We start from the raw sequence: 18,319 nt of genomic DNA on the forward strand, positions 1-18,319 counted from the left end.
GCCCCGTACATCACGGAAGCCCAGTGATATCCAGTAAAGGCGTATCCAGACTGGGCTTTGCAATAGTTCCTGTAGATGGTGGGGGTGGTCGTAATTTTTTAGGATCATCATAATAGTGTTTTGCTTTTTAGAAACCTCGCTGTCTCTCCAGATGCAAATGCAGCTTGACGATCACCTTGCCGAAGCAAAATGAGACGCATCTGTTCTGATCTGTCTTTATTTCAATGGTGATGGTGTCGATGTGGTGTTTACTGACAGGCATATAATGAGATTTATCGTAGGTGATGGTGACAAACACGTTGTTCCTTCCTTGGACAGGGACGCAGCATAACAGGGGAAGAGAAAAGGCCCCCGGAAATGGGTGTTCTACGATATCCGTGTACAGATACAAGGAGTTAAAACCCCCTGTGATGTCTACCAAGAAGGGAAATTTTTGGATGCTGCACTTGGTACCGTCTTTTACTAACACAAGTATGGAGGGGGACACATTCATTTTGACACATTTAAATAAGTTTTATTAATCACCTGGTTTAACACAATCTTTTACAGCTGCCTGTAAAAATGGACGCCATTACCCCTACCATAAGGGAGTCTGAGTTGATTCATTCTTCCAATGTATACGTTCTCAAAGGCCTCTAGAAATGAGACGTGTCTGTTCTGATCTGTCTTTATTTCAATGGTGATGGTGTCGATGTGGTGTTTACTGACAGGGACGTAATGAGATTTATCATAGGTGATAATGACAAACGCGTTGTTCCTTCCTTGGACAGGGATGTAGAAAGGCATCGTTGAGCTGTTGAGAGATTTTTCAGAAAAGAAACAGTGTAAGCACCTCCACTGCTTGTTTTTAGATTTACGCAATCGCGGGTTGGTTCCTAGCCCCATTACACCACATCCTCAACTGTCACTTCTTAATCATTCATTTACCTGAGTGATGTCTTTTCCATTCTCCTTGTCTGCTGGTGACTCTTCCAAGCCATGATCGCCTTCCACCTCTAGGGGGGTGGACAATGAGAGGCCATCACACTCGTCGGGGTGCCTCACGAGGGTTTGGGTTTCGGGGTTGGGTTCCTGCATATCCATGAACGGTTGAGTCAAAGGACCCCCATTGGAACTGTTGCTGATGTAGCGTTTTCTCCACACAAGTCCAAAGGTGCTCGGGGCTAAAACAAAGGCCCAAGTTCTCACAGGAGTGGTGAAGGAGCCCATGTTTCCATGATTTCTAAAACACGCATTCTTAGTAAAAGATGGCCTCTTCTGCCGGGCGCTGGGAGTTATGGGGTGATGGTGCTGAGATCTGACTGGCAGAGGGCACTGGGAGGAGTTCTTAGAGGGGTCACACCACCCTCTTCTGGGTGGTTCACCCCGTCCCAGAACCTGCACTATTTTGGCCAAATCTGCTCTTGGGCCAGTCCTGTGCAGCCGAAACCCATCGCGATTGGTAGAGGGCGATGAGAGGAGTTCTCAGAGGGGTCACACAAACCACTCACAGATGGGCCACCCTTCCCCTGAGTTCTTCCCTATTGGTCAAATCTCCTCTCGGGGATGGTCCCCAACAGCTGAAAACCTGCCTGATTGGTAGAGGGTGATGGGAGGAGTTCCTAAAGGAGTCACAGGAACCACTTCCGGACTGGTCACCTCGCCCCCGAACTCCCTCCCAATTGGTCAAATCTCCTTTTGGGGCGGAGCTACAGGGGAAGCAACCCATCCTGATCGGTAGAGGGCAGTTGGAGGAGTTCTTAGAGGGGTCACAGTGCACATTTTCCTTCCAGTCATGTGGCCGCCTTGACCACGGAAATAATATCCCCATGGGACAGGACTTCTGTGACAGGTGGGCAGGGTTTAAAGGGTCAAGGGGTGGGGTTGGGTTTGATTGATGGTAGGGCCCTTCCTTCTCATTGGTAGAGGGAGGTGGGAGGAGTTGTTAGAGGGGTCACATGACCCACTTCTGAATAGGTCACCCAGCCCCGGAACTCCCCTGATTGGTCAAATCGCCTCTCAGGGGGCTTCTACGAGGGCGAAACCCATCCAGCTCGAAGAAGTGGGAGTGGGGGTTACTTTGTAAATTATCAGCTTGGTCTTGGACCGCCTCTGCTGTTCTCTCAAGCCCCCATGGTACCTCTGTTACTAGAGGAGAACTGGTCTGGGACAGATCTCTCTCCAACAGCCTCTGTGATAAAGGTAGAAGATGGACACACAAAAATATTAGCTTCTCAGCAATGTCTTTGTCATCTTTAATTGTTCTCTTGAATCCACCCATTCTTTCACAGCCTTGTGTGTTTGTCTCTATCCCTTCAGTTAGTTGCTCTTCACAAGCCATCTTAGCCATCTAAGGAGCTCAAACTCTCCCTCCCTAAGCAAGAGCTGGCCACCCGCAGTTTATCCTCTGCCGTGATGGGGCGGGGGGGAGAGTCTTTTTAAAGGGAGCTGGGGAGTTTTCTGACAGCCAGGGTCACACGTTGGACGAGGCCATGCCCTGCAGCCAGAGTGAAGGAAATTCTGGCTGCGGCAACCTTAGTCCTCTCTTGCTCTGTGGATTGGGGCTGTGAGAAGTGACAGTGGCTCTGTTTGCGGACTGCAGTTCAGCCTGAGACTCTAAGCCAGGGGCCCCTAATGCGGTGCCTGTGGGCACCATGGCACCTGCGGGGGCATCTAAATGCGTCCACGTCCTGGCCAGCGGTGGATCATCTGCCGAAATGCCGCAGAATTTCAGTGGCATTTTGCCAGTGCCGCCTGTCGATGATGCTGCTTGCCGCCGCCAAGAGACATCATCGAGAGGCGTCGCCGCCAAAATGCTGCAGAAATTCGACAGCATTTTGGCAGATGCTCCACCGCTGCCACGGTCCTTAGTCTGACACCTGCCAGATAAAAAGCTTGGGGACACTGCTCTACGCCAACCCCTGCCCACCCTTCTTGGGCTGACTGCCGCCTCTACAGGTATGTAAGCATCAGGCCTGGGATATCTGCTCAGCACCTGGCTGGGTTCTGCCTAGTGAGGAGCTGGCAGGGTCAGCCTCTGACAGAACTAATGCCTGTGATGTGCTGGAGGGGTTGGACTGCACACTCCAGCCCTGGGATGTGTTTCCTCAGCACCTGGCTCTGTTTCCTCAGCTCTGGCGCAGCCCTTTGGGGCATGATCAACTGTTGAAGACAGGGAGGCTCAGAGCTAGAATTTCGTATCCCCATAAGCATAGCTGGGGCTGGGGTGGGGTGGGAGTCAGCTGCTCTGTGCGTGCAGGAGCTCTTGGGGCTGCCACTTGCAGGGGGCTGGCAGGAATCCTTGGGAAAGATGGTTAGTGCTGGGTCTGCAACATGACTTCCTGGCATATGCCAAGCTGGGTTCTGCAGAGTTAGCACCAAATAAGGCTCGGATCAACCCCCAGCCTCGCCCTTGGCTGGGGCTGCTCAGAGTCCCTGCCGGTGGCACCGCAGCTCGTGAGGGAGTAGGGGGAAAGTCTCCTCTAGCATCCAGGTTTCCCATGGGAGGTTGTTTCCCTCCCTCATGTGGAGTCCACCCCCTCGCTGCTTGCCACTGCCCCCTGCCTGTCAGGAACAACTCACTTTTGACTCCTAGACCCTGCTGACCAGCCATGGCTCGTAGCCGGGCCAGGATGGCAACACCTCACAGGGCAGGGAGGTTCAAACTATGGCCGGGGAGAGGATACCCCAGAACCAGCCCCGAGGGTTTTCTCCCTCCTCCTACACTCTGCAGGTCACTCCATCTGGTTTCTGGCTCCCAGCCACTATGCGATGTGGCTGCTGCCTCCTGCCCCTAGAGCCCCTCCCTGATTTCCCCTGCCCCTCCTCCCAGCACAACACTACCTCTTAGCTGGCACTTACAGCAGGGTGGGTGGTCCAAGCCTCCTGCTCTTCTCTGGCTTCAATTCTCCATCATGTAACCTAAGGGAGGCAGGCGGCTCTAGTTATTTAACAGCATGCAGGGCACCAGCCACCACTTGTATTTCTGTCCTTCAAGGTGCCCCCTGCCCCCAATCCATCTGGGCAGAGGAGGGGAAGGAGCTGGGTAGAGAGCCAGTCCCCATATTATTGGAATCATTTTGCCTTTGGCCTCATGCCCCACAAAGGCTAGGAAAGAGGTGTTGTGCACACAAGACCCACTGGGAGTTGGCATGACGCACAGTGTGGCAGAGCTGCTGCCCTTACTCTTTGCCTTCATAGCTGGTGGTAGCTGGGGTGGGTAGGGCTGGGGTTTCCTGTGAATCTCTGCCCTCCCTGTATAGGCTGCAGGGGGACCAGGCTGGGGCCAGTGCCTCGGGGGTGGCAGGATGGGGAAGAGGGTGAGACCTTTTTGAGGGAGGATCTGTCCCTCGGGCCTGCTCCTGCTGCAGGTGCTGGGCTTGGCCAGGGCCAGGACAGAGAGACTCTGTGGCCGCAGAGCCCTCCCGCATCTGGCTGCAGGGAGTCTTGGTTCCCGCTTTGTCCCAGGGAGGTGGGAAGGTGTGTGCGGGGGGAGGTGGGTGTGTTTGTGTGCAGGCAGAGGCAGCCAGCCCCTCCCCCCATTGGCAGTGTGCATGTGGCACTGGGCCCCGGGCTCATGGGGAGGAAGGGATAATAGGAAGTAGAGCTCCAGCTCTTTTCTTACCTATCAGCTGCTGGACAGCTGCTGCTCTCAGGGCAGCCTTCTTGCTCAGCCTCCCTGGGCAGTCCTGGAGCTGGGAAGCCAAGAACCCGGTTAGTCCCAAGCCACACATCCTCCCCAGGCTGAGGGGAGCTGCCTGCTAGGGAGGTGAGGAACCCCTGGCTGCCAGAGCCCTCTCCCCCTTGATTCCTCCCATGGGACAGAGTTGACTTGTAGGGGAGCCATCCGCAAGGGCGGGGGATGGGGCTGAGTCAGTGGGGGGCTCCCTGAAGCCAGGGCCAGCTCCAGGCATCAACCGACCAAGCATGTGCCTGGGGCGGCACCTTGTAAGGGTGACCATTCTTGGGGTGGGCGGGGGGCGCTCAGGTTTTTTTGGTTTTTTGGTTCAGCAGGGGAGGGTTTTTTTGTTGTTGTTTTTGTTTCAGGGGTGTGGCGCGGCGCTTGGGGGGGGGTCGGTGGGGCGTCGCTCTTTTTTTTTGCTTGGGGCAGTAAAAAAGTTAGAGTCGGCCCTGCCTGGAGCAGGGAAATCCTCTGTGCCTAGGTCCTCCCACTCCCCAGTCCTGCAGGGCTCACGCCCCAGAGCTCACTCACCAGGATCCTGCAGGCTTCGCTCAGGAAGGTGGGGATGGCGGGGGCTGCTCCCTCGGCCAGCTGGCTCCGCACGAGCGTGCGCAGGGGCTGGTAGCTCAGGAAGTGTGCGCAGTGCAGCAATGACACCCTGCACGCCTGCCGAAGAGGGCGAGAAGGGAGCTGGGTGAGTTTCCCTGAACACAATGGGCTGCCAACTCGCAGGCTCTGCATGGCTTGGGGAGACTCCGCTGTGCCGGAGCAGCAAGGAGCCAGCTCTTTGCAGAACCTCCTCTGGCCTGACGGTTGTTTCCCAGGCCCCCACAGCCCCCATCTCCAGCTTGGCTGGGTTGAGGGGAGCCAGGCCCGAGTGCTGAGGCCAAAGAGGAACACTCCTAGAGCAGGGAAGGGGCCATTCCCTGGGGGTCCCTGTTGGGTGGTTAACAGCACTGCCCGGTGACCAACGTACTTGGCCTCCCCTCAGTCCCAGGCACTACTGGGGGCTGCTACTCGGCAGAGCGGAGATTGCTGTAGGAGGCTGGTCATTCTCAGGCAGGAGCTAGCACACAGGTGAGGGCAGGGCAGCAGCAATGGAGACCCAGTCGGACTCAGCGACCTGCCCTTCCCTGAGGCCCTGCTTGGGTTAGGTCACTTGCTAGGGGCCAGAGATAGACCTGGGCCTGGCCACTAAACAGGGCAGCCTGTAAAATAGAGCCATGGCCTCGGAGAGGCTGGCTGGGCAGGGAAGTTGGAGGTGCCTGTGGGAAATGGAGGAGGAGAAGGAAGCCTCCCAGATCTACCCCACAGCTACACTCTGAGGGCTGGCAGAGCTCTGTGGGGGGTGGGGGAGGGTTGGATTAGTGGGGGGTCCTGGGTGCCACAGGGCAGCACTGAAGAGATCTGGGGCTTGGAGGGGGGAGTTTGCACCACCCTTGCCATGTTGTTAGAATGCCCCCAGCAGACACCCCTGCCCGTATGAGCCCTCAGCTGCACTCACCTGGGCCACCTGGGGGTCCCTGTCCTGAAGGTGGATGAGCAGCGTCCCCATGCTCTTCTCCACCTCAGCCCCAAAGAGGGATGACCTCTTGGAAACAAATTTGCTGAGGCAGCCAAAGAGCTCTATGGAGGCTCGCCTCAGGCCGCTGTTCTCCTGCAGACAGGGGGTTCAGGGTGGTTAGGGGGGACAGGCCCTCACATGCTTTGGGAATCAGCCTGGCAGCTGCAGAGCCCGGAGAGGTTTCAGCCAGTTCAAACGACAGGACAATTCTCTGCAAACTCCTCTCCTTCCTGCTGGGCCCCTGGGCTGCCGAATAATTGTGGGCCCAGGGCCCAAGAATGATTCTATCCCTGCCTCCCCTGGCAGAGGAGCTGAGCTGCCCCACAAATCCAGGAATGTGCCTGCACCGGACACTGAGCCCCCTCCTTGTGAGGGCAGGTCCTGAGCATCTCCCCCTGTGAGGTGCCCTATAGCACCCTGGGGCCTGCCCTGCTTGGGACTTACATCTTCAAAGAATGTTCTCGCCTGCATGGCCAGCGGGACGGCAACATGCACCTTCAGAGGTGCCTTGGGGTCCCGCAGCATCCAGCAGAGCCCTTCTGTTGCGTCCAGAATGGCACAGGAGTCGCAGGATTGGCATACGGCGTGGACAAAGCTCGCCAGAATCTGTTCTTGCTTCTTCCTGACCTGCAGAGAAGGGGTTGGACGCCGCTCGGTGAGTAACGATCTGTCAGCCTGAGCATAACCACAGTCCGGTCAAGTCAGCCTACAGCCCAGTCTTCTCCATAGGAGCCATAGGCTGAGAAGAAGGGGAACCAGGAGCTTCCTACCCAGCCATCTCTGCCTAGTATCCTGCTATTCCAGACCCACCTTGTCCGGGAACGCGGTCACTGCGTTCCTGAGGCCATGCAGGGCTCTGCCACGAATGTGGATGTTGCTGTCCTGCGTCTGCTGCAGCATGGCCTTCAGCACCTGCTTCCGCATGGCCTTGGGCTCATTTTCCATCAGCAGGGGGCTGCCGAGGAACTAAAGGGAAGGAAAGGAGCTGTCAGAGAGCGCTGGGCGAGGCCACTGGGTCCTAGCCCGGCAGCAGCAAGGGGAAGGGAGTATGATCAGGGCCCAGGAGATGACTTAGATCCGTACCGACTGCTGTTCATGAGGGGCTGGCTTCAGCTGAGCTTAACGGAAGTGATATGTGCAGGGCAGAGCGCTCCCTCTGGTTCCAGTGGGTGCTCCCAAACCCCACCACAGATCCCCCAGCAGAGGGATTAATTTACAAGCAATACACCACCAGGACCATTTCTCATTGGCTGACCAGCTATTGGCCCCCTGTTCCATCATCTTCTGGGCCTGGTTAACCCTTCCCCCTAGTCCTCCAGGCTCACCTCTGCGAAGAGGGAGGTGCAGGCCATGCGTTCGCCCTCCTGGCTGGCCTGGAGGCTGGGAAGGAGAAGCTGTGGGATGCTCCTCAGGGCCAGGTTTGGGTGGCTCACTATGGCTCTGGGAGAGAATGAGAGCTCGTATTGATGTGTGCATGACAGCCCTGCAGATGCCGGAATCCGGCCCGGTCCCGGCCACCCCCTCCCATCTCTGCCCCACTGCAAGAATGTGACTCCTCCAGCCTCTGTCCTCACCTGCTAAGAAGAGTGAACCCCGCGGGCTGGGCCTCCTCCAGCAGCTGCCAGCCTTGCTCCTGGTCCATTAATTCCACAGCTGGCTGACTGCCCCTGAGGCGCAGCACCCGCGCCAGGGCCTGCACGGCCATGCTGGGAAGAGAAGGAGGCAGGAAATGGTGATGCGGGGATGCCTGCTCTCTGGGCGGGGTTGAGGGGTAGGACTCCCTTGCTGCAGCACTGAAAGGATCAGGGTGGGAATAGTTGCTGCCCCACTTCTGCCTTTGGTTCTCCCCCTGCAACTGTGAGGGCAAGGGGGGGGGTGTCTGCAAATGTGACCTTTGCTCTCCTTCAAAGATGTGAAAATTGCCCCTCCCCCCAGGAAACTGACCCTGGGGAGAAAAGTCCAGGCAGTGCCCCCTGCTGTCCTGAGCCCTGCCCCCCAGGGCCCATTCCAGAAAAGGGATGAAGTGGCTCAGTGACAGGCCCGGCCTGTCCAAAGCCTTCAAAGCAGACAGTAAATAGAGATAGCAGCCAGCTCTCTCCTGCTCCCCAGCTCTGCTCCCCCAGCCCTCTGGCTCAGCTCCCTCATAACCCTGCTGAGCTGCTCACTCTGAGGAGCTCTCTGGCTCCCTGAGTATCCGGGGGCAGCTCTGCCTCCTCTGCAGCACAAGAAACCTGACTGATCTGAACCCTCGGTCCCCCGAAGGCGTTGGAGGTCTCTGGACAATGAGGGTCCAAGCAGGAAGCTTCCCCCCAGGGGGCTAGCACAGACACTACGTGGGCGCTGGGATCCATCAGCCCCACACATTACCTGCGTGGACTGGTGTCACTGGGCCGGTTCTGCTGGACTCCCGAGAGATGTTGTGCCGGGGGGCTGGCGATGGCGAGGAAGCAAGAGGCGAACAGGTCGTCCTCGCGTCCCTCCAGAGTGTCCGCTTGCCCCAAGGCCCCGATCAGCTCCCACAGGCCGTATGTGGTCTGGAAGGGAAAAGATACAGTCAGAAGACCGTGGCTGTGCGCAGAATGGAGCCAGGAAAGGGGGCTGAATGCCAGCGATGGGAACTTACTGCCGTAGGCAGCCGGGCTGGCTGGGGGCAGTTCCTGTCCTGGGTCTGTCCAGAGTTAGCCCAGCCCTTCTCCGGGCTGTCATCCAGCAGGATGTGGAGTACCTCTCTCGTTAGCATGGGGTCTGCACCCAGGAACCTCCAGATGGCCTTGATGTGGCTGTGACAGACAGGGGGACGGCAAGTAAGGAATTAACACAGAGGACGGGCCTAGCTGGTACACCCTGGCGATGACACCCTCTGAGGGGCGACAGACCAGAAGCAGCAGGTTGAGCCTGCTGGTGGCTGACCTCAAGGCCCTTCAGGCCCTGGTCAGTCCTAAGGGGTTCATATCCTCCTGCCTGGGCACTGCCAGGAGGCGCTGTGTCACAGCAAGGGCTGGGCGGAGGTGGCCAGATTCACTTCTCCCAGCTGGGGGGCCCCCTCCCTCCCTTGCTGCCTTCTCCTGATGGGAACCAGAGGGGCTGGGGTTAGAGCCCCCATGGGGGAAAGCAGTGACTCCGGGCTCAGGGGTGGGGGCTGGTGTGAGGAGGTGCCCACCCTTCGGGGGGGCTCAGGTTAGGTGCTGGGCTGGATCTCCTGAGCTGGGGGGGCAGAGAGTGGGTGCTGCGAGCAAGGAGAGCAGGAGCTCCTTCCCCATGGGGCAGGGGGTTCAGGAGGAACAAGGCTCCAGTTCTGGCCAAGCCATGGCTCTGGGGTCAGGGGTTTGGAGATGGCTGTAAAATGGGCTCTGTGCTTGTCGGCTCTGAGCAGGATGCAGCGAAGGCGCTGCTGGCCCTGGGGAACCTGGCAGGATGGTGAATCGGGGAAGACCAGCCTCTAGGGATGGGATGAGGTGTCTAAAAGTGTGCGGGGATGGAGAAGGGACCAGGCTGGGATTCCAGGGGGGAGAGGGCATTTCCCAGCTGGGGGGAGGGGGTGCCCCTGTGGGACATGCTCAGTGGAGGGGCATCTGTGGGGAACGATGCAGTTAGGCTGGCCCCTCTCCTGCCTCAGCCTGGAGGGATGACCTGCTGGGAGCGGGGGGCCATGCTGACAGAGGGGGTGACCCTGCTCACATGCGGTCTTTCCTGGTCTGTGTTGTGATGAGGGGCCCTGGAAGACTGTTCTGGCCTTCAGCCAGCCAAGCCATTGCACAGCTGAACCGGGAGGGGGTGGACTGGTTAGCAGTGCACAGAACGAAGTGGGGGAGGGTGACAGCTGTGTTAGGAATAGCTCTGGAGCCCTCCAAGGGACAGGGAGCCCTCCAAGAGACAGGGAGGCTAATGGTGATCGCATGCTGGGGCAGGGCTGTTCCTTGGGTCTGTGTGCAAGGGGAGGCTCTGTGCTGCATGTAACCATGGTGCTGTGGAGTGACCCCATTAAGGGGGGCTCAGAGGCTGAAGGGGGGTGTTCTATCCTTTCCCCAGGGCCGGCACTCACTGTTTGTAAGGCCAGGGCATCTTCAGGAGGATGTTGAGTGCGGTCTTGGTGTGCTGCCTGGCCAGTAGGTGGAGGATGTCTCTTGTCCCATCACTCAGCCGTCCCCCCCGAGGGGGGCTTAGTGTGTAGGAAAGAGCGGCTTGGAGATCCTGCACCTGCAGAAGCAAAGCAGGGGCTGACACCCTACCCCCGCTGTGGGTGGCTGGCAGGCAAGGGCCAGGAGGAGCTGGTCAGGCTCAGAAAGAAGTCAACGGTCCCATGGCCTGCTGGAGGCCATGGATAAACTCTCCTAGCGAGTGACCAAGCCGAGGAGGGTTCTGGGTTTGATACCTTGAAACTTCCACCTGTGATCCAGCTCTGTAGCACTAAGGGTCCCTTGGAGGGACACAGGGCCAGCAGCAAGGCGGATCACTGGCCTGCAGAGGGAGCTCCGATGGCTGCAGAGCTAATTTCCGACAGAGACCAGCAGGAGGCACCGCAGGGGTGAATCCACATTGCTACAGTCCCAATCCCGCTGCCCAGTGACACCCCACCCCCTGCATCTCCCGGCTGTACCTCCCCTTGTGACAGCACACCTGGGCTGCTTCAGCACCAGAGTGGGACCTAAGTGTCTGCAATGCATTTCCATGCCCTATGTCAATCTGTGTCCACTGGGCAAAGAGTCAGTGGACACTGGGGACGCCACTGCAGGCTCTGTTCCCCCAGCTGAGGGATGGGGTCTGGAAATAGGGCACATTTCCCAGAGAGTGAGCCGGGCAAGCCAGACTCCTGGGATCGAAGCCTGCAAAGGATTACAGGGCCGTGCCTAGCGTCCGCCCAGCAGACAGGGCATGGATGAGTCCCACTGATCAGTGGTGGTGAGAACGGACTCTCCCCTGCACATCCTCCCTCAGGCCCCAGGAATTCTAGGCACGGGGCAAGATGGAGCTGCCCGAGATGTCCAATGCCCAGCCATTACTTGGCCCTGTAGCTCTGGTTTTTGCTGTCTCAGCACCGCCTCCAGGACGCCCGCCAGCAGCTCAGCACACTCCCCCTTCTCCAGCAGGCCCACCAGCAAGGTGAAGCTGAAGGGCATGAGGTCACGGGACTGCAGGTGTTCCGCGATGAGCTGCAGGGAGAGGCACAGGCTGAGTGTGAGCAGGGAGTCCTGGCCCAGGGAGGTGGGTTTGCTCTTCGGGGAATGTGCATGTCTGTCTCTCCAGTCACAGTCTCTTTTACTCACCATAGCAACATGGGCAGGGCTCTCTCTGCAGCTGGCATCCTTCTGCGCCTTGCTCAGCACAGTCACCACCGCCCCTGTCTTGCTGTACACGACGGCTGCACGAGAAACCAGCAGCGCTCAGGCAGAGCTCTTGGGCCAGATTCTTCCCCCTCCCCGTGAAGCCAGGGCAGAGGTGCCAAAGAGCCAGACTCCGGCTGCAGCTGGGGTGAGCTCTCAGCTGGCTCCTGGGCCAACTGCCCACCTATTACCCTGATGTAGAAGGTGTGTTGGGGTGAGGTGAGATCAGGGGAGGTCCCAGATGATCCCAGGCATCTGGTGAAGGGCAAATGCCAGGTTAGCCTGGTAGGCACCAACCCACTTCTTCTCTGTGTCCCCCTGGTCAGGGCTGCAATGAAGGCGCCATGTTCTCTGTGCAGCCCTGCTCGCTAGGTAACGGCCGGGGCTGTGAAGGCTGAGAAGGGGCGACTGCTTGCACTCCATCTTACCTTTGCAAGGCGTGAAGAGCCAGTAGAGAGCCTGAGATGCCCAGTATCGAGTGGCCTCCTCAGCATCGAAGGCCTGGCTTGTCAGCAGCCCGGCCATGTAGCCCTGCTCTGTCATGGGTTTCAGGTCCTAATGGGCCACCAAACAGAAAATCAGGGCATGAGTTGGGGTGAGTCCAGCTCTGTCTGTATCATCTCCCCTCCCTCCCCCTGAGTGCTGGAGGGTGGGGGGGCAGCAGGGTCTGCGCTGCTCACCTCGGTGATGGCCTTGAATCGATAAAACATGAAGAGCCGGGCGCTGGCTCTCACAGCTCGGGTCCTCTCCTGGGCCCGGGGAGAGCAGATCCATGGCTGCAAGTGCTGGGGAGCAGGGAGAAAGCCGGGTGAGGGGCAGCAATGCCGGGGCAACCCCCAGAACCTGCTTCCCACCCCAGCAGGGAGAGGACATGGAGCATTTAACCCCTTCCCCTGCACATCCGGACACTGGAACTCAGCGCTCCTCTCCTGTCTGGGAGGCGTTGGGACAGGTCTGAAGGTCTTGGGCTCAGGGCTTTGAGGATTCTTCCCATTGATTCTGTGGGGTCTCAGGGCTGTTTCCTTCAGGAGCTCAGGGATGCCAACCCAAAGTTAGGAGACCAAAGTGACATCCCCTGGAGCAAGACTAGGATTGTCTTGCTTGATCCCAGGGTTGGGTGTATGCCCCGTGGGGACTGGCTAGTTCACAGCAGCTGGGAGGCCTGCTCAGCGCCGCCCCCCCCCCCCGGGATCAACTGGAGCCTTCCCTACTGTGGTTCGGGTAGAACCTGAGCAGCCGGCCCATCCCCAGATGGCCAGTGCAAATGGGTCCCTTGCCCTCTCCCCTCCCGATCATACCAGAAACAGATGCAGTAGCGTGGTGGGAGTCAGGTGCTGTTCCAGGAATGTCTGCAGCACATGATCCAGGCCCTCCCAGGGCAGTTCTTGGAGAGACTGGAGCAGAGAGAAGCAGGGAAGTAAATAGCAAGGGAGGTGGGGAGCACAAGACAGGGGGAAGAGTGGATCCCACCTGTCTGGAGCCAGGTGCTGTTGGTATTCAGGATCCCATTACCCAGGTGATACTGATTCCCCTGCACATAGACATGGGTCTCACCTGGACAATGGGCTGCCCTTTCCCAAAGAATCCTTCTTCCCACCTGGGCTCCCCAACCAACACATGTATTGTGCTGGGCTCTGGAGGGAAGGCCTCCTCCCTCCCCCTCTGGAGGGGTCCCAGCTGCCCCCAACACCCTGCTGGCTTGCTATGGGCTGAGCTGTTCATCCCCGCTCCAGACAACATCTGTTTCTGTGGCAGAGCGAGTCATGGCCTGGCCGTGTGGCTGTCTCGAATCCATGCTTTTGCTCCCTCTGCACCATATGCTATTTAATACTCTGGGCCAGAACCTCAGCTGGTGTAAACTGGGTGTAGGTTCTAGCTCCCTGTGCCAAGAAGCACAGGGTAATTCTGTACAGTCTCACAGACACTCCCCTCTACAGCTGTCCTCCCTGCCAACCCAACTGCAGAGTTAACTGCATAGCCACTTGTCACCAGCCCTTTGGAAAATAAACCGAGGGGCTGGATTCAGCTAGACACGTAGCTCTCTGCATTGGGCCAGGGTCCAGCTACTCAGCAGAGGGGTGGCTGAGTTTCCCAGCCAAGGATGCAGGTGGAAGTTGCAGCTTTGTCTATGCCTCACTAACCTCTGCCCGGATAGCGGAGCTTTCTGCCACCGTAGTCCCTCTCAGCTTCGCCAGGGTTGGACGCTGAATCATGGAGCTGGTGATACAAGTGCTGATGGTCTCAGCCACCTGTTCCTTAGACAGGCGAGGCTGGAATTTCCTGATTGGAAGGAACAGAACAGATGGGGCCATTAGAAAGGAGACAGATCCCGGCATGAGTCAGGTTGAGTTTGATGGCAGGAGGGACAGCTCCCACCCTAAGCAGCAGAGCTCCAGGAGGCATCTCCAGCAGAGCCACAACCTAGGGAATGGTCCTATCTGGAGATGCCTATGCCCTCTGGCCCGGCAGGGGCTCTGCTGGGGAAGCTGCTCTCCAGGGATGATTCTGGGCCCTGCTCTGCGGCTGCACCCATTCACAGCACTTCATGCTGACGGGAGGGGCTCCCTCTTTCCAGGCAATACGCAGAGATGGGGGCTGGATAAAGTGACCCGGAGGCCAAGGAGGAAATGGCCTGTTTGTGAGCCACCAGAGAGAAGCATCTTCTGGTTCTTAGTGCAGCTTGTCCCTCCCTCACTTCCTCTCCTTCCATCTGCCCCTCCTCAGCTGCTGAGTTCCGCAGGTGAGTCAGGCCCCATGGACGTACCCTATGTATGAGATGGCCAGCAGGGCACACTTGTGGTCGGGGCTCTGCAGCCGGGCCCGGTCCTTGCATCTGAGGATCTCCTGCAGTGCAAAGCAGAGAGTCAAAGGCAAAAGAATTTGGGGGAGCCCAGTTACTTAGCAAGACATAAAATCTCCAAACGCTGTTTGATGCCCCCACGGAACCTCAGTCCCAGCGTGCAGTGCACTGGGGCACGGAGCTGGGAAGATGGCCTGGGAGCTGCCATGTGGCCAGAATGCGCCTATTTTGCCATTCCTGATGGCACATCTGGAAACTTAAGCATCTGCCACAGAGCAGGGAAGGGGGATCTGGGCGGCGGCGATATTGTAAATGGGAGCATTAGAGTCCTGAACAGCTGAGGTCAAATATTTTCCTGAAACCAAGGGAGGGCTGCGCCTGTTAACTCCTCAGGATCATGTCCCAGAGTGAAAACCCTTGGAGTTAATCCCCAGGGCACTTTCTGGGTGCCGGGCAGATCCCTCCGAAGTGGGATGGGGAATTGTCCCAGGTGTAAGCAGCATGAATCCGCTAATGGAAAATAGTGTCATCTAATTCCTTGGGCTGGAATCGCACCAGAAGAATCTGGCGTCAGTACTGGCTTTGCAGTGCCCAATGTAGAGCCCTGGGCACCCGGTCGCAAACACAGCACATGGCCTTCAACGCCGGATACTCTGGCATGTGCATCTGATCTAGAGACCCCTCCCACGACCCCAGCATGCTCACTCACCAGCAGGGGGGACAGCACGGTGTATGTGTCCTGGCTCACCAAGGGAATCCTGCTCACTTGGGTGACAGCTTCACCCACCAGCACGAGGCTTCTCACAAACGCAGATCTCACCAGCGAGTCCTGGGTTCGCAGGCAGGAGAGGGAGAAAACAATGAGGAAACAGCCACAGACAATAGAGAGCTGAGACACAAGGCTACAGGGCAAATCTCTACAAGGGAGCTGCTGTGCTAGGCTGGATTGCCCTCACGACTAAGGGAAGGGACCTGGCTTGCCGAATGGAACATCTTTGCATGCCCTAGGGGAACATCTCTGGAGATGGGTGCAAGGAATGGACTGATTTCCAGAGGTGCTGAGCACTTGCAGTTCCCAGAGCTGTCAATGGGCCCTGCGGCTGCTCAGCTCCCCTGTCAATCAGATCGAAACTGTCAGATCTGGGCCAGGAATCTGCTGCTCTCTGCAGTTGGCTGGGCTCTCCCTACCAAGGTGTCCGTTCTCCAAGGAAAACGTTGAGTTAAACCAAACTAGCATCCCCTCTCCTTTTCTCTGGGACGCGCATATGAGCATTGGGTGTAGAACTGAACGTCGGCCTCAAACCTCCCATGGCAAGAAAACAACCTAGAGTTATCAAAAATCCCCCTTCAGCACCAGAGCTTGTCAACCGGGCTAGGGGCCTGAATTTCTCAGTGCGCTTTTTGTGCCCAGCTACCCCATTTACTGCAGTGTGTGGGGAAACAGGCCCTAAATCTTTCTCTTCTCATCCCTGAGTGCAGCACAAGCCTAGAGGTACCAAACAGTACAGTCGTCTCTGGGACAATAGCACCAAGTGATGCTCAGTTACACTCTAACAAGGCCCAGATGGGAGTCCTTCCATTAGCTTCCATGGGCCTGGAATCAGAGAAGACGCTAATTGAGATGGGGAAGTCACAGCGAATGGTGCTGTTCTCATGTCTCCTGCCCCTCCTGGGGCAAGGGCCAGCCCTCGGAGCTAAGTTTATGCAAAGACATAGCTCTGTGCTGCAGTGCGCAGTCCAGGTAGGTGCTGCGTTGGTGGTCAGGGGAGGGCTCTGACTTACATGTGGGCTCAGAAAATAGTGTTTCCGCATGGGAGACAGGATCTTGTAGCCTATGGTCTCTAGGAAGAGATCTGTGGGGACTGAGTGGACCACATGCCCATAGGTGAGGAGCAGGAGGCTTCTCAGCTGCTCAATGGAAGGTGGCTCCTGAGAATTGCAAAGGAAAGAGTGAGGAGAAGGGATGGCCTCCGGCTGCTCCTAACTCACAAATGGGGCTAGGGAAGGATTTTTCATCCAGCTGGCTTCGCAACCAAAGACTGCTCTGCTGAGCTGAATTGCCTGGAGTCTGAGGCCCTTCCAAGCTCCCCAGGATTGGGTGATTGAGGTGACCCAGCAGCTAAAGGGGACGCACTAGCAGCTGCTTTAATTCAGCCTAGCTTCAGAGATGTCACTGGGACTACAATGGACTGCACCGGCCCAGAGAGTTACTGGGAAGGTGGTGGTGCTGGTGCGGGAGGGGAGTGGGGAATGTCAGCCATGCCAGCCCTGGTGAGTCTGCCAGGAAGGTCTGTGAAAATAGCCCACTTCAGGGGAAGACCAAGGGTCTGTTCTGCTGAGAAATGTGTCAGATGGAGCTGATGGCATGGCAGTGTCTTCTGGGTCCTCTCTGAGGCTTCTTTATGGGGCTGTGTGGAGCATGTCTGAGCTCCCCAGGAGATACCCTGGAGAGCTTAAACAACAGCACCTGCCTTCCCCCTGGATCTACCCCATTGTGCTGTGATTGCAGCTCCACGGAGGAGTAAGGAAAGGGCTCCCTCCACAGAGGCTGAGCCATGGCTTGGAAATTCAGCTCTTTGCTGAACAGGCTTCTGGGAAGCAGGGTCTCCCTGGCAGGTCCCTTTACCTGCAAAGGCTGGTGAAGGGATGGATGAAAGAGCAGAGATGCTAGGTGGGACTGTACCTCCAGAGAGCCAGCAGCAGAAGGCTGGGGCTGCACCCTGCTGACGACCTCTTCCCAGTGCTCCAGGATGGCAAAAATCTCATACAGGTGTTTCCTGGCACACAGCCCAAGTGCTCGGGCAAATCCCTGAGAGACAGGAAGATGGAAGTTAAAAATGCTGAGCAAGAAGCCAAGGGGCCAGGAGGAGCTCTCAAAGTCATTGCCCTGGGCATGGGTCTAAAGAAGATCTTTTCGATCCACTGGACCTTGTCCAAGGCAGAACATACACATGTAGCATCAGGGGATTGACAAGGAATGAGGGGATCACTTGACAGCAGAGGAGCAAAGACCTCACCTCTCTTTCCTCTTCTTCTCGGAAATTGACCATCTCCACCAGACGCCATAGCTGGGGCTTGACGCTCTCTTCTGGAGATAACATCAGCACAGTGCCCCAGCACTTGTAGAGAAAGCTCTGCAAAAGAGACGTCATCATGCTGGATGCATTGGGCATGGCCTGGCATTCACAGAGGCCAGTGGGAATAGCTGTCTGCTTCACTGGCCCCAAGCTGCCCCTGGGTAGCGACTGCTGTTCTGAACTAGGCACTGAACCCCAATTCCTTCCGGGACACTGACCTTGTCACTGGGCCGCATGTCGATGTGGGACAGCTGGCGTCTGATACTAGTGATGAAACAGCCCAGCCAGGTATGGTCCGAGATGAGGAAGAGAAGGTCTTCCAGGAACTGCCAGGGAAAGAAGAGCCAGTTAGAAGCGAGAGGGGCCAAGAAACTGGTCCTCTCAATAGCTCCAGCCAGGAACCCACCACAGCTGGGAGGGGAGGGGAAGAGGGAGCATGCACTGTCACCCCCCACGTCTCTCGTAATGCTTGTGAATCCTTGTGAGTTGCCCCTGGTGCTTCTCCAATTGGATCTGCTGGGCTCAGCCACTTCCTCTGTCCCACAATGCAGTGTTGCTGAGGGGCCTCTTAATCCTGCCTCAGCGTGGGAGGGGCTGGACCAGACGACCTCATGAGTTCCTTTCCAGCCCTCCATTTCTCTGACCCTTACCTGCAGCAGCTGCTGCTCCCACTCCCTCTGGCAGAAGCAGGTCTTGTGATCTGGAAGAGATGGGCAGGTCAGTTTCCTTTGTGTTTAGACCCTTCTACTGGGGAGCAGCCTGCAAGCTGGCTCTTGTTTGGCGGGGGGTGGAGAGGAGCTGCCGACTCATGGGCCCCCAGGGGACCCATGTCTCTTTGCAAATCACTGATGGACAACAATGCTCCTCAGACCCAGACCCCTTGATGTGAAATACCCA

At 57.5% G+C, this 18,319-nt stretch overlaps 1 protein-coding gene and 1 long non-coding RNA gene across 2 annotated transcripts; both read right to left on the reverse strand.

The window, feature by feature from the left end:
• Positions 1-2,064: 2,064 nt before the first annotated feature.
• On the reverse strand, positions 2,065-5,323 carry LOC142047323 (uncharacterized). Its single transcript, XR_012656542.1, has 4 exons — positions 5,192-5,323; positions 4,604-4,673; positions 3,841-3,900; positions 2,065-2,170 (listed from the first exon to the last, which is right to left on the reverse strand). It is a non-coding gene; the product is annotated as an uncharacterized LOC142047323 (long non-coding RNA).
• A 3,455-nt stretch (positions 5,324-8,778) lies between these two features.
• Positions 8,779-17,497, reverse strand: LOC116815040 (maestro heat-like repeat-containing protein family member 1). The gene is made up of 13 exons (XM_032763054.2): positions 17,363-17,497; positions 17,029-17,154; positions 16,128-16,274; positions 15,055-15,174; positions 14,310-14,389; positions 13,687-13,825; positions 12,844-12,939; positions 12,226-12,330; positions 11,974-12,100; positions 11,489-11,583; positions 11,225-11,374; positions 10,267-10,421; positions 8,779-9,004 (listed from the first exon to the last, which is right to left on the reverse strand). Exons 1-13 carry the CDS (start codon positions 17,495-17,497, stop codon positions 8,779-8,781), a joined length of 1,701 nt encoding a protein of 566 aa, XP_032618945.2.
• Between the last annotated feature and the right edge of the window lie 822 nt (positions 17,498-18,319).

The sequence above is a fragment of the Chelonoidis abingdonii genome, chromosome 9 (assembly GCF_003597395.2).
Source record: "Chelonoidis abingdonii isolate Lonesome George chromosome 9, CheloAbing_2.0, whole genome shotgun sequence".
Classification (NCBI taxonomy): Eukaryota; Metazoa; Chordata; order Testudines; family Testudinidae; genus Chelonoidis; species Chelonoidis abingdonii.

Excerpts from the sequence above, each read along its gene's own strand:
- LOC116815040 (XM_032763054.2), bottom strand. The coding sequence starts at position 17,497 with ATGACGTCTCTTTTGCAGAGCTTTCTCTACAAGTGCTGGGGCACTGTG. Across the intron at positions 12,101-12,225 it reads GATTCAAGGCCATCACCGAG|GACCTGAAACCCATGACAGA; the intron begins GTGAGCAGCGCA and ends GTGGCCCATTAG. Across the intron at positions 11,584-11,973 it reads GCTCTTCACGCCTTGCAAAG|CCGTCGTGTACAGCAAGACA; the intron begins GTAAGATGGAGT and ends TTTCTCGTGCAG.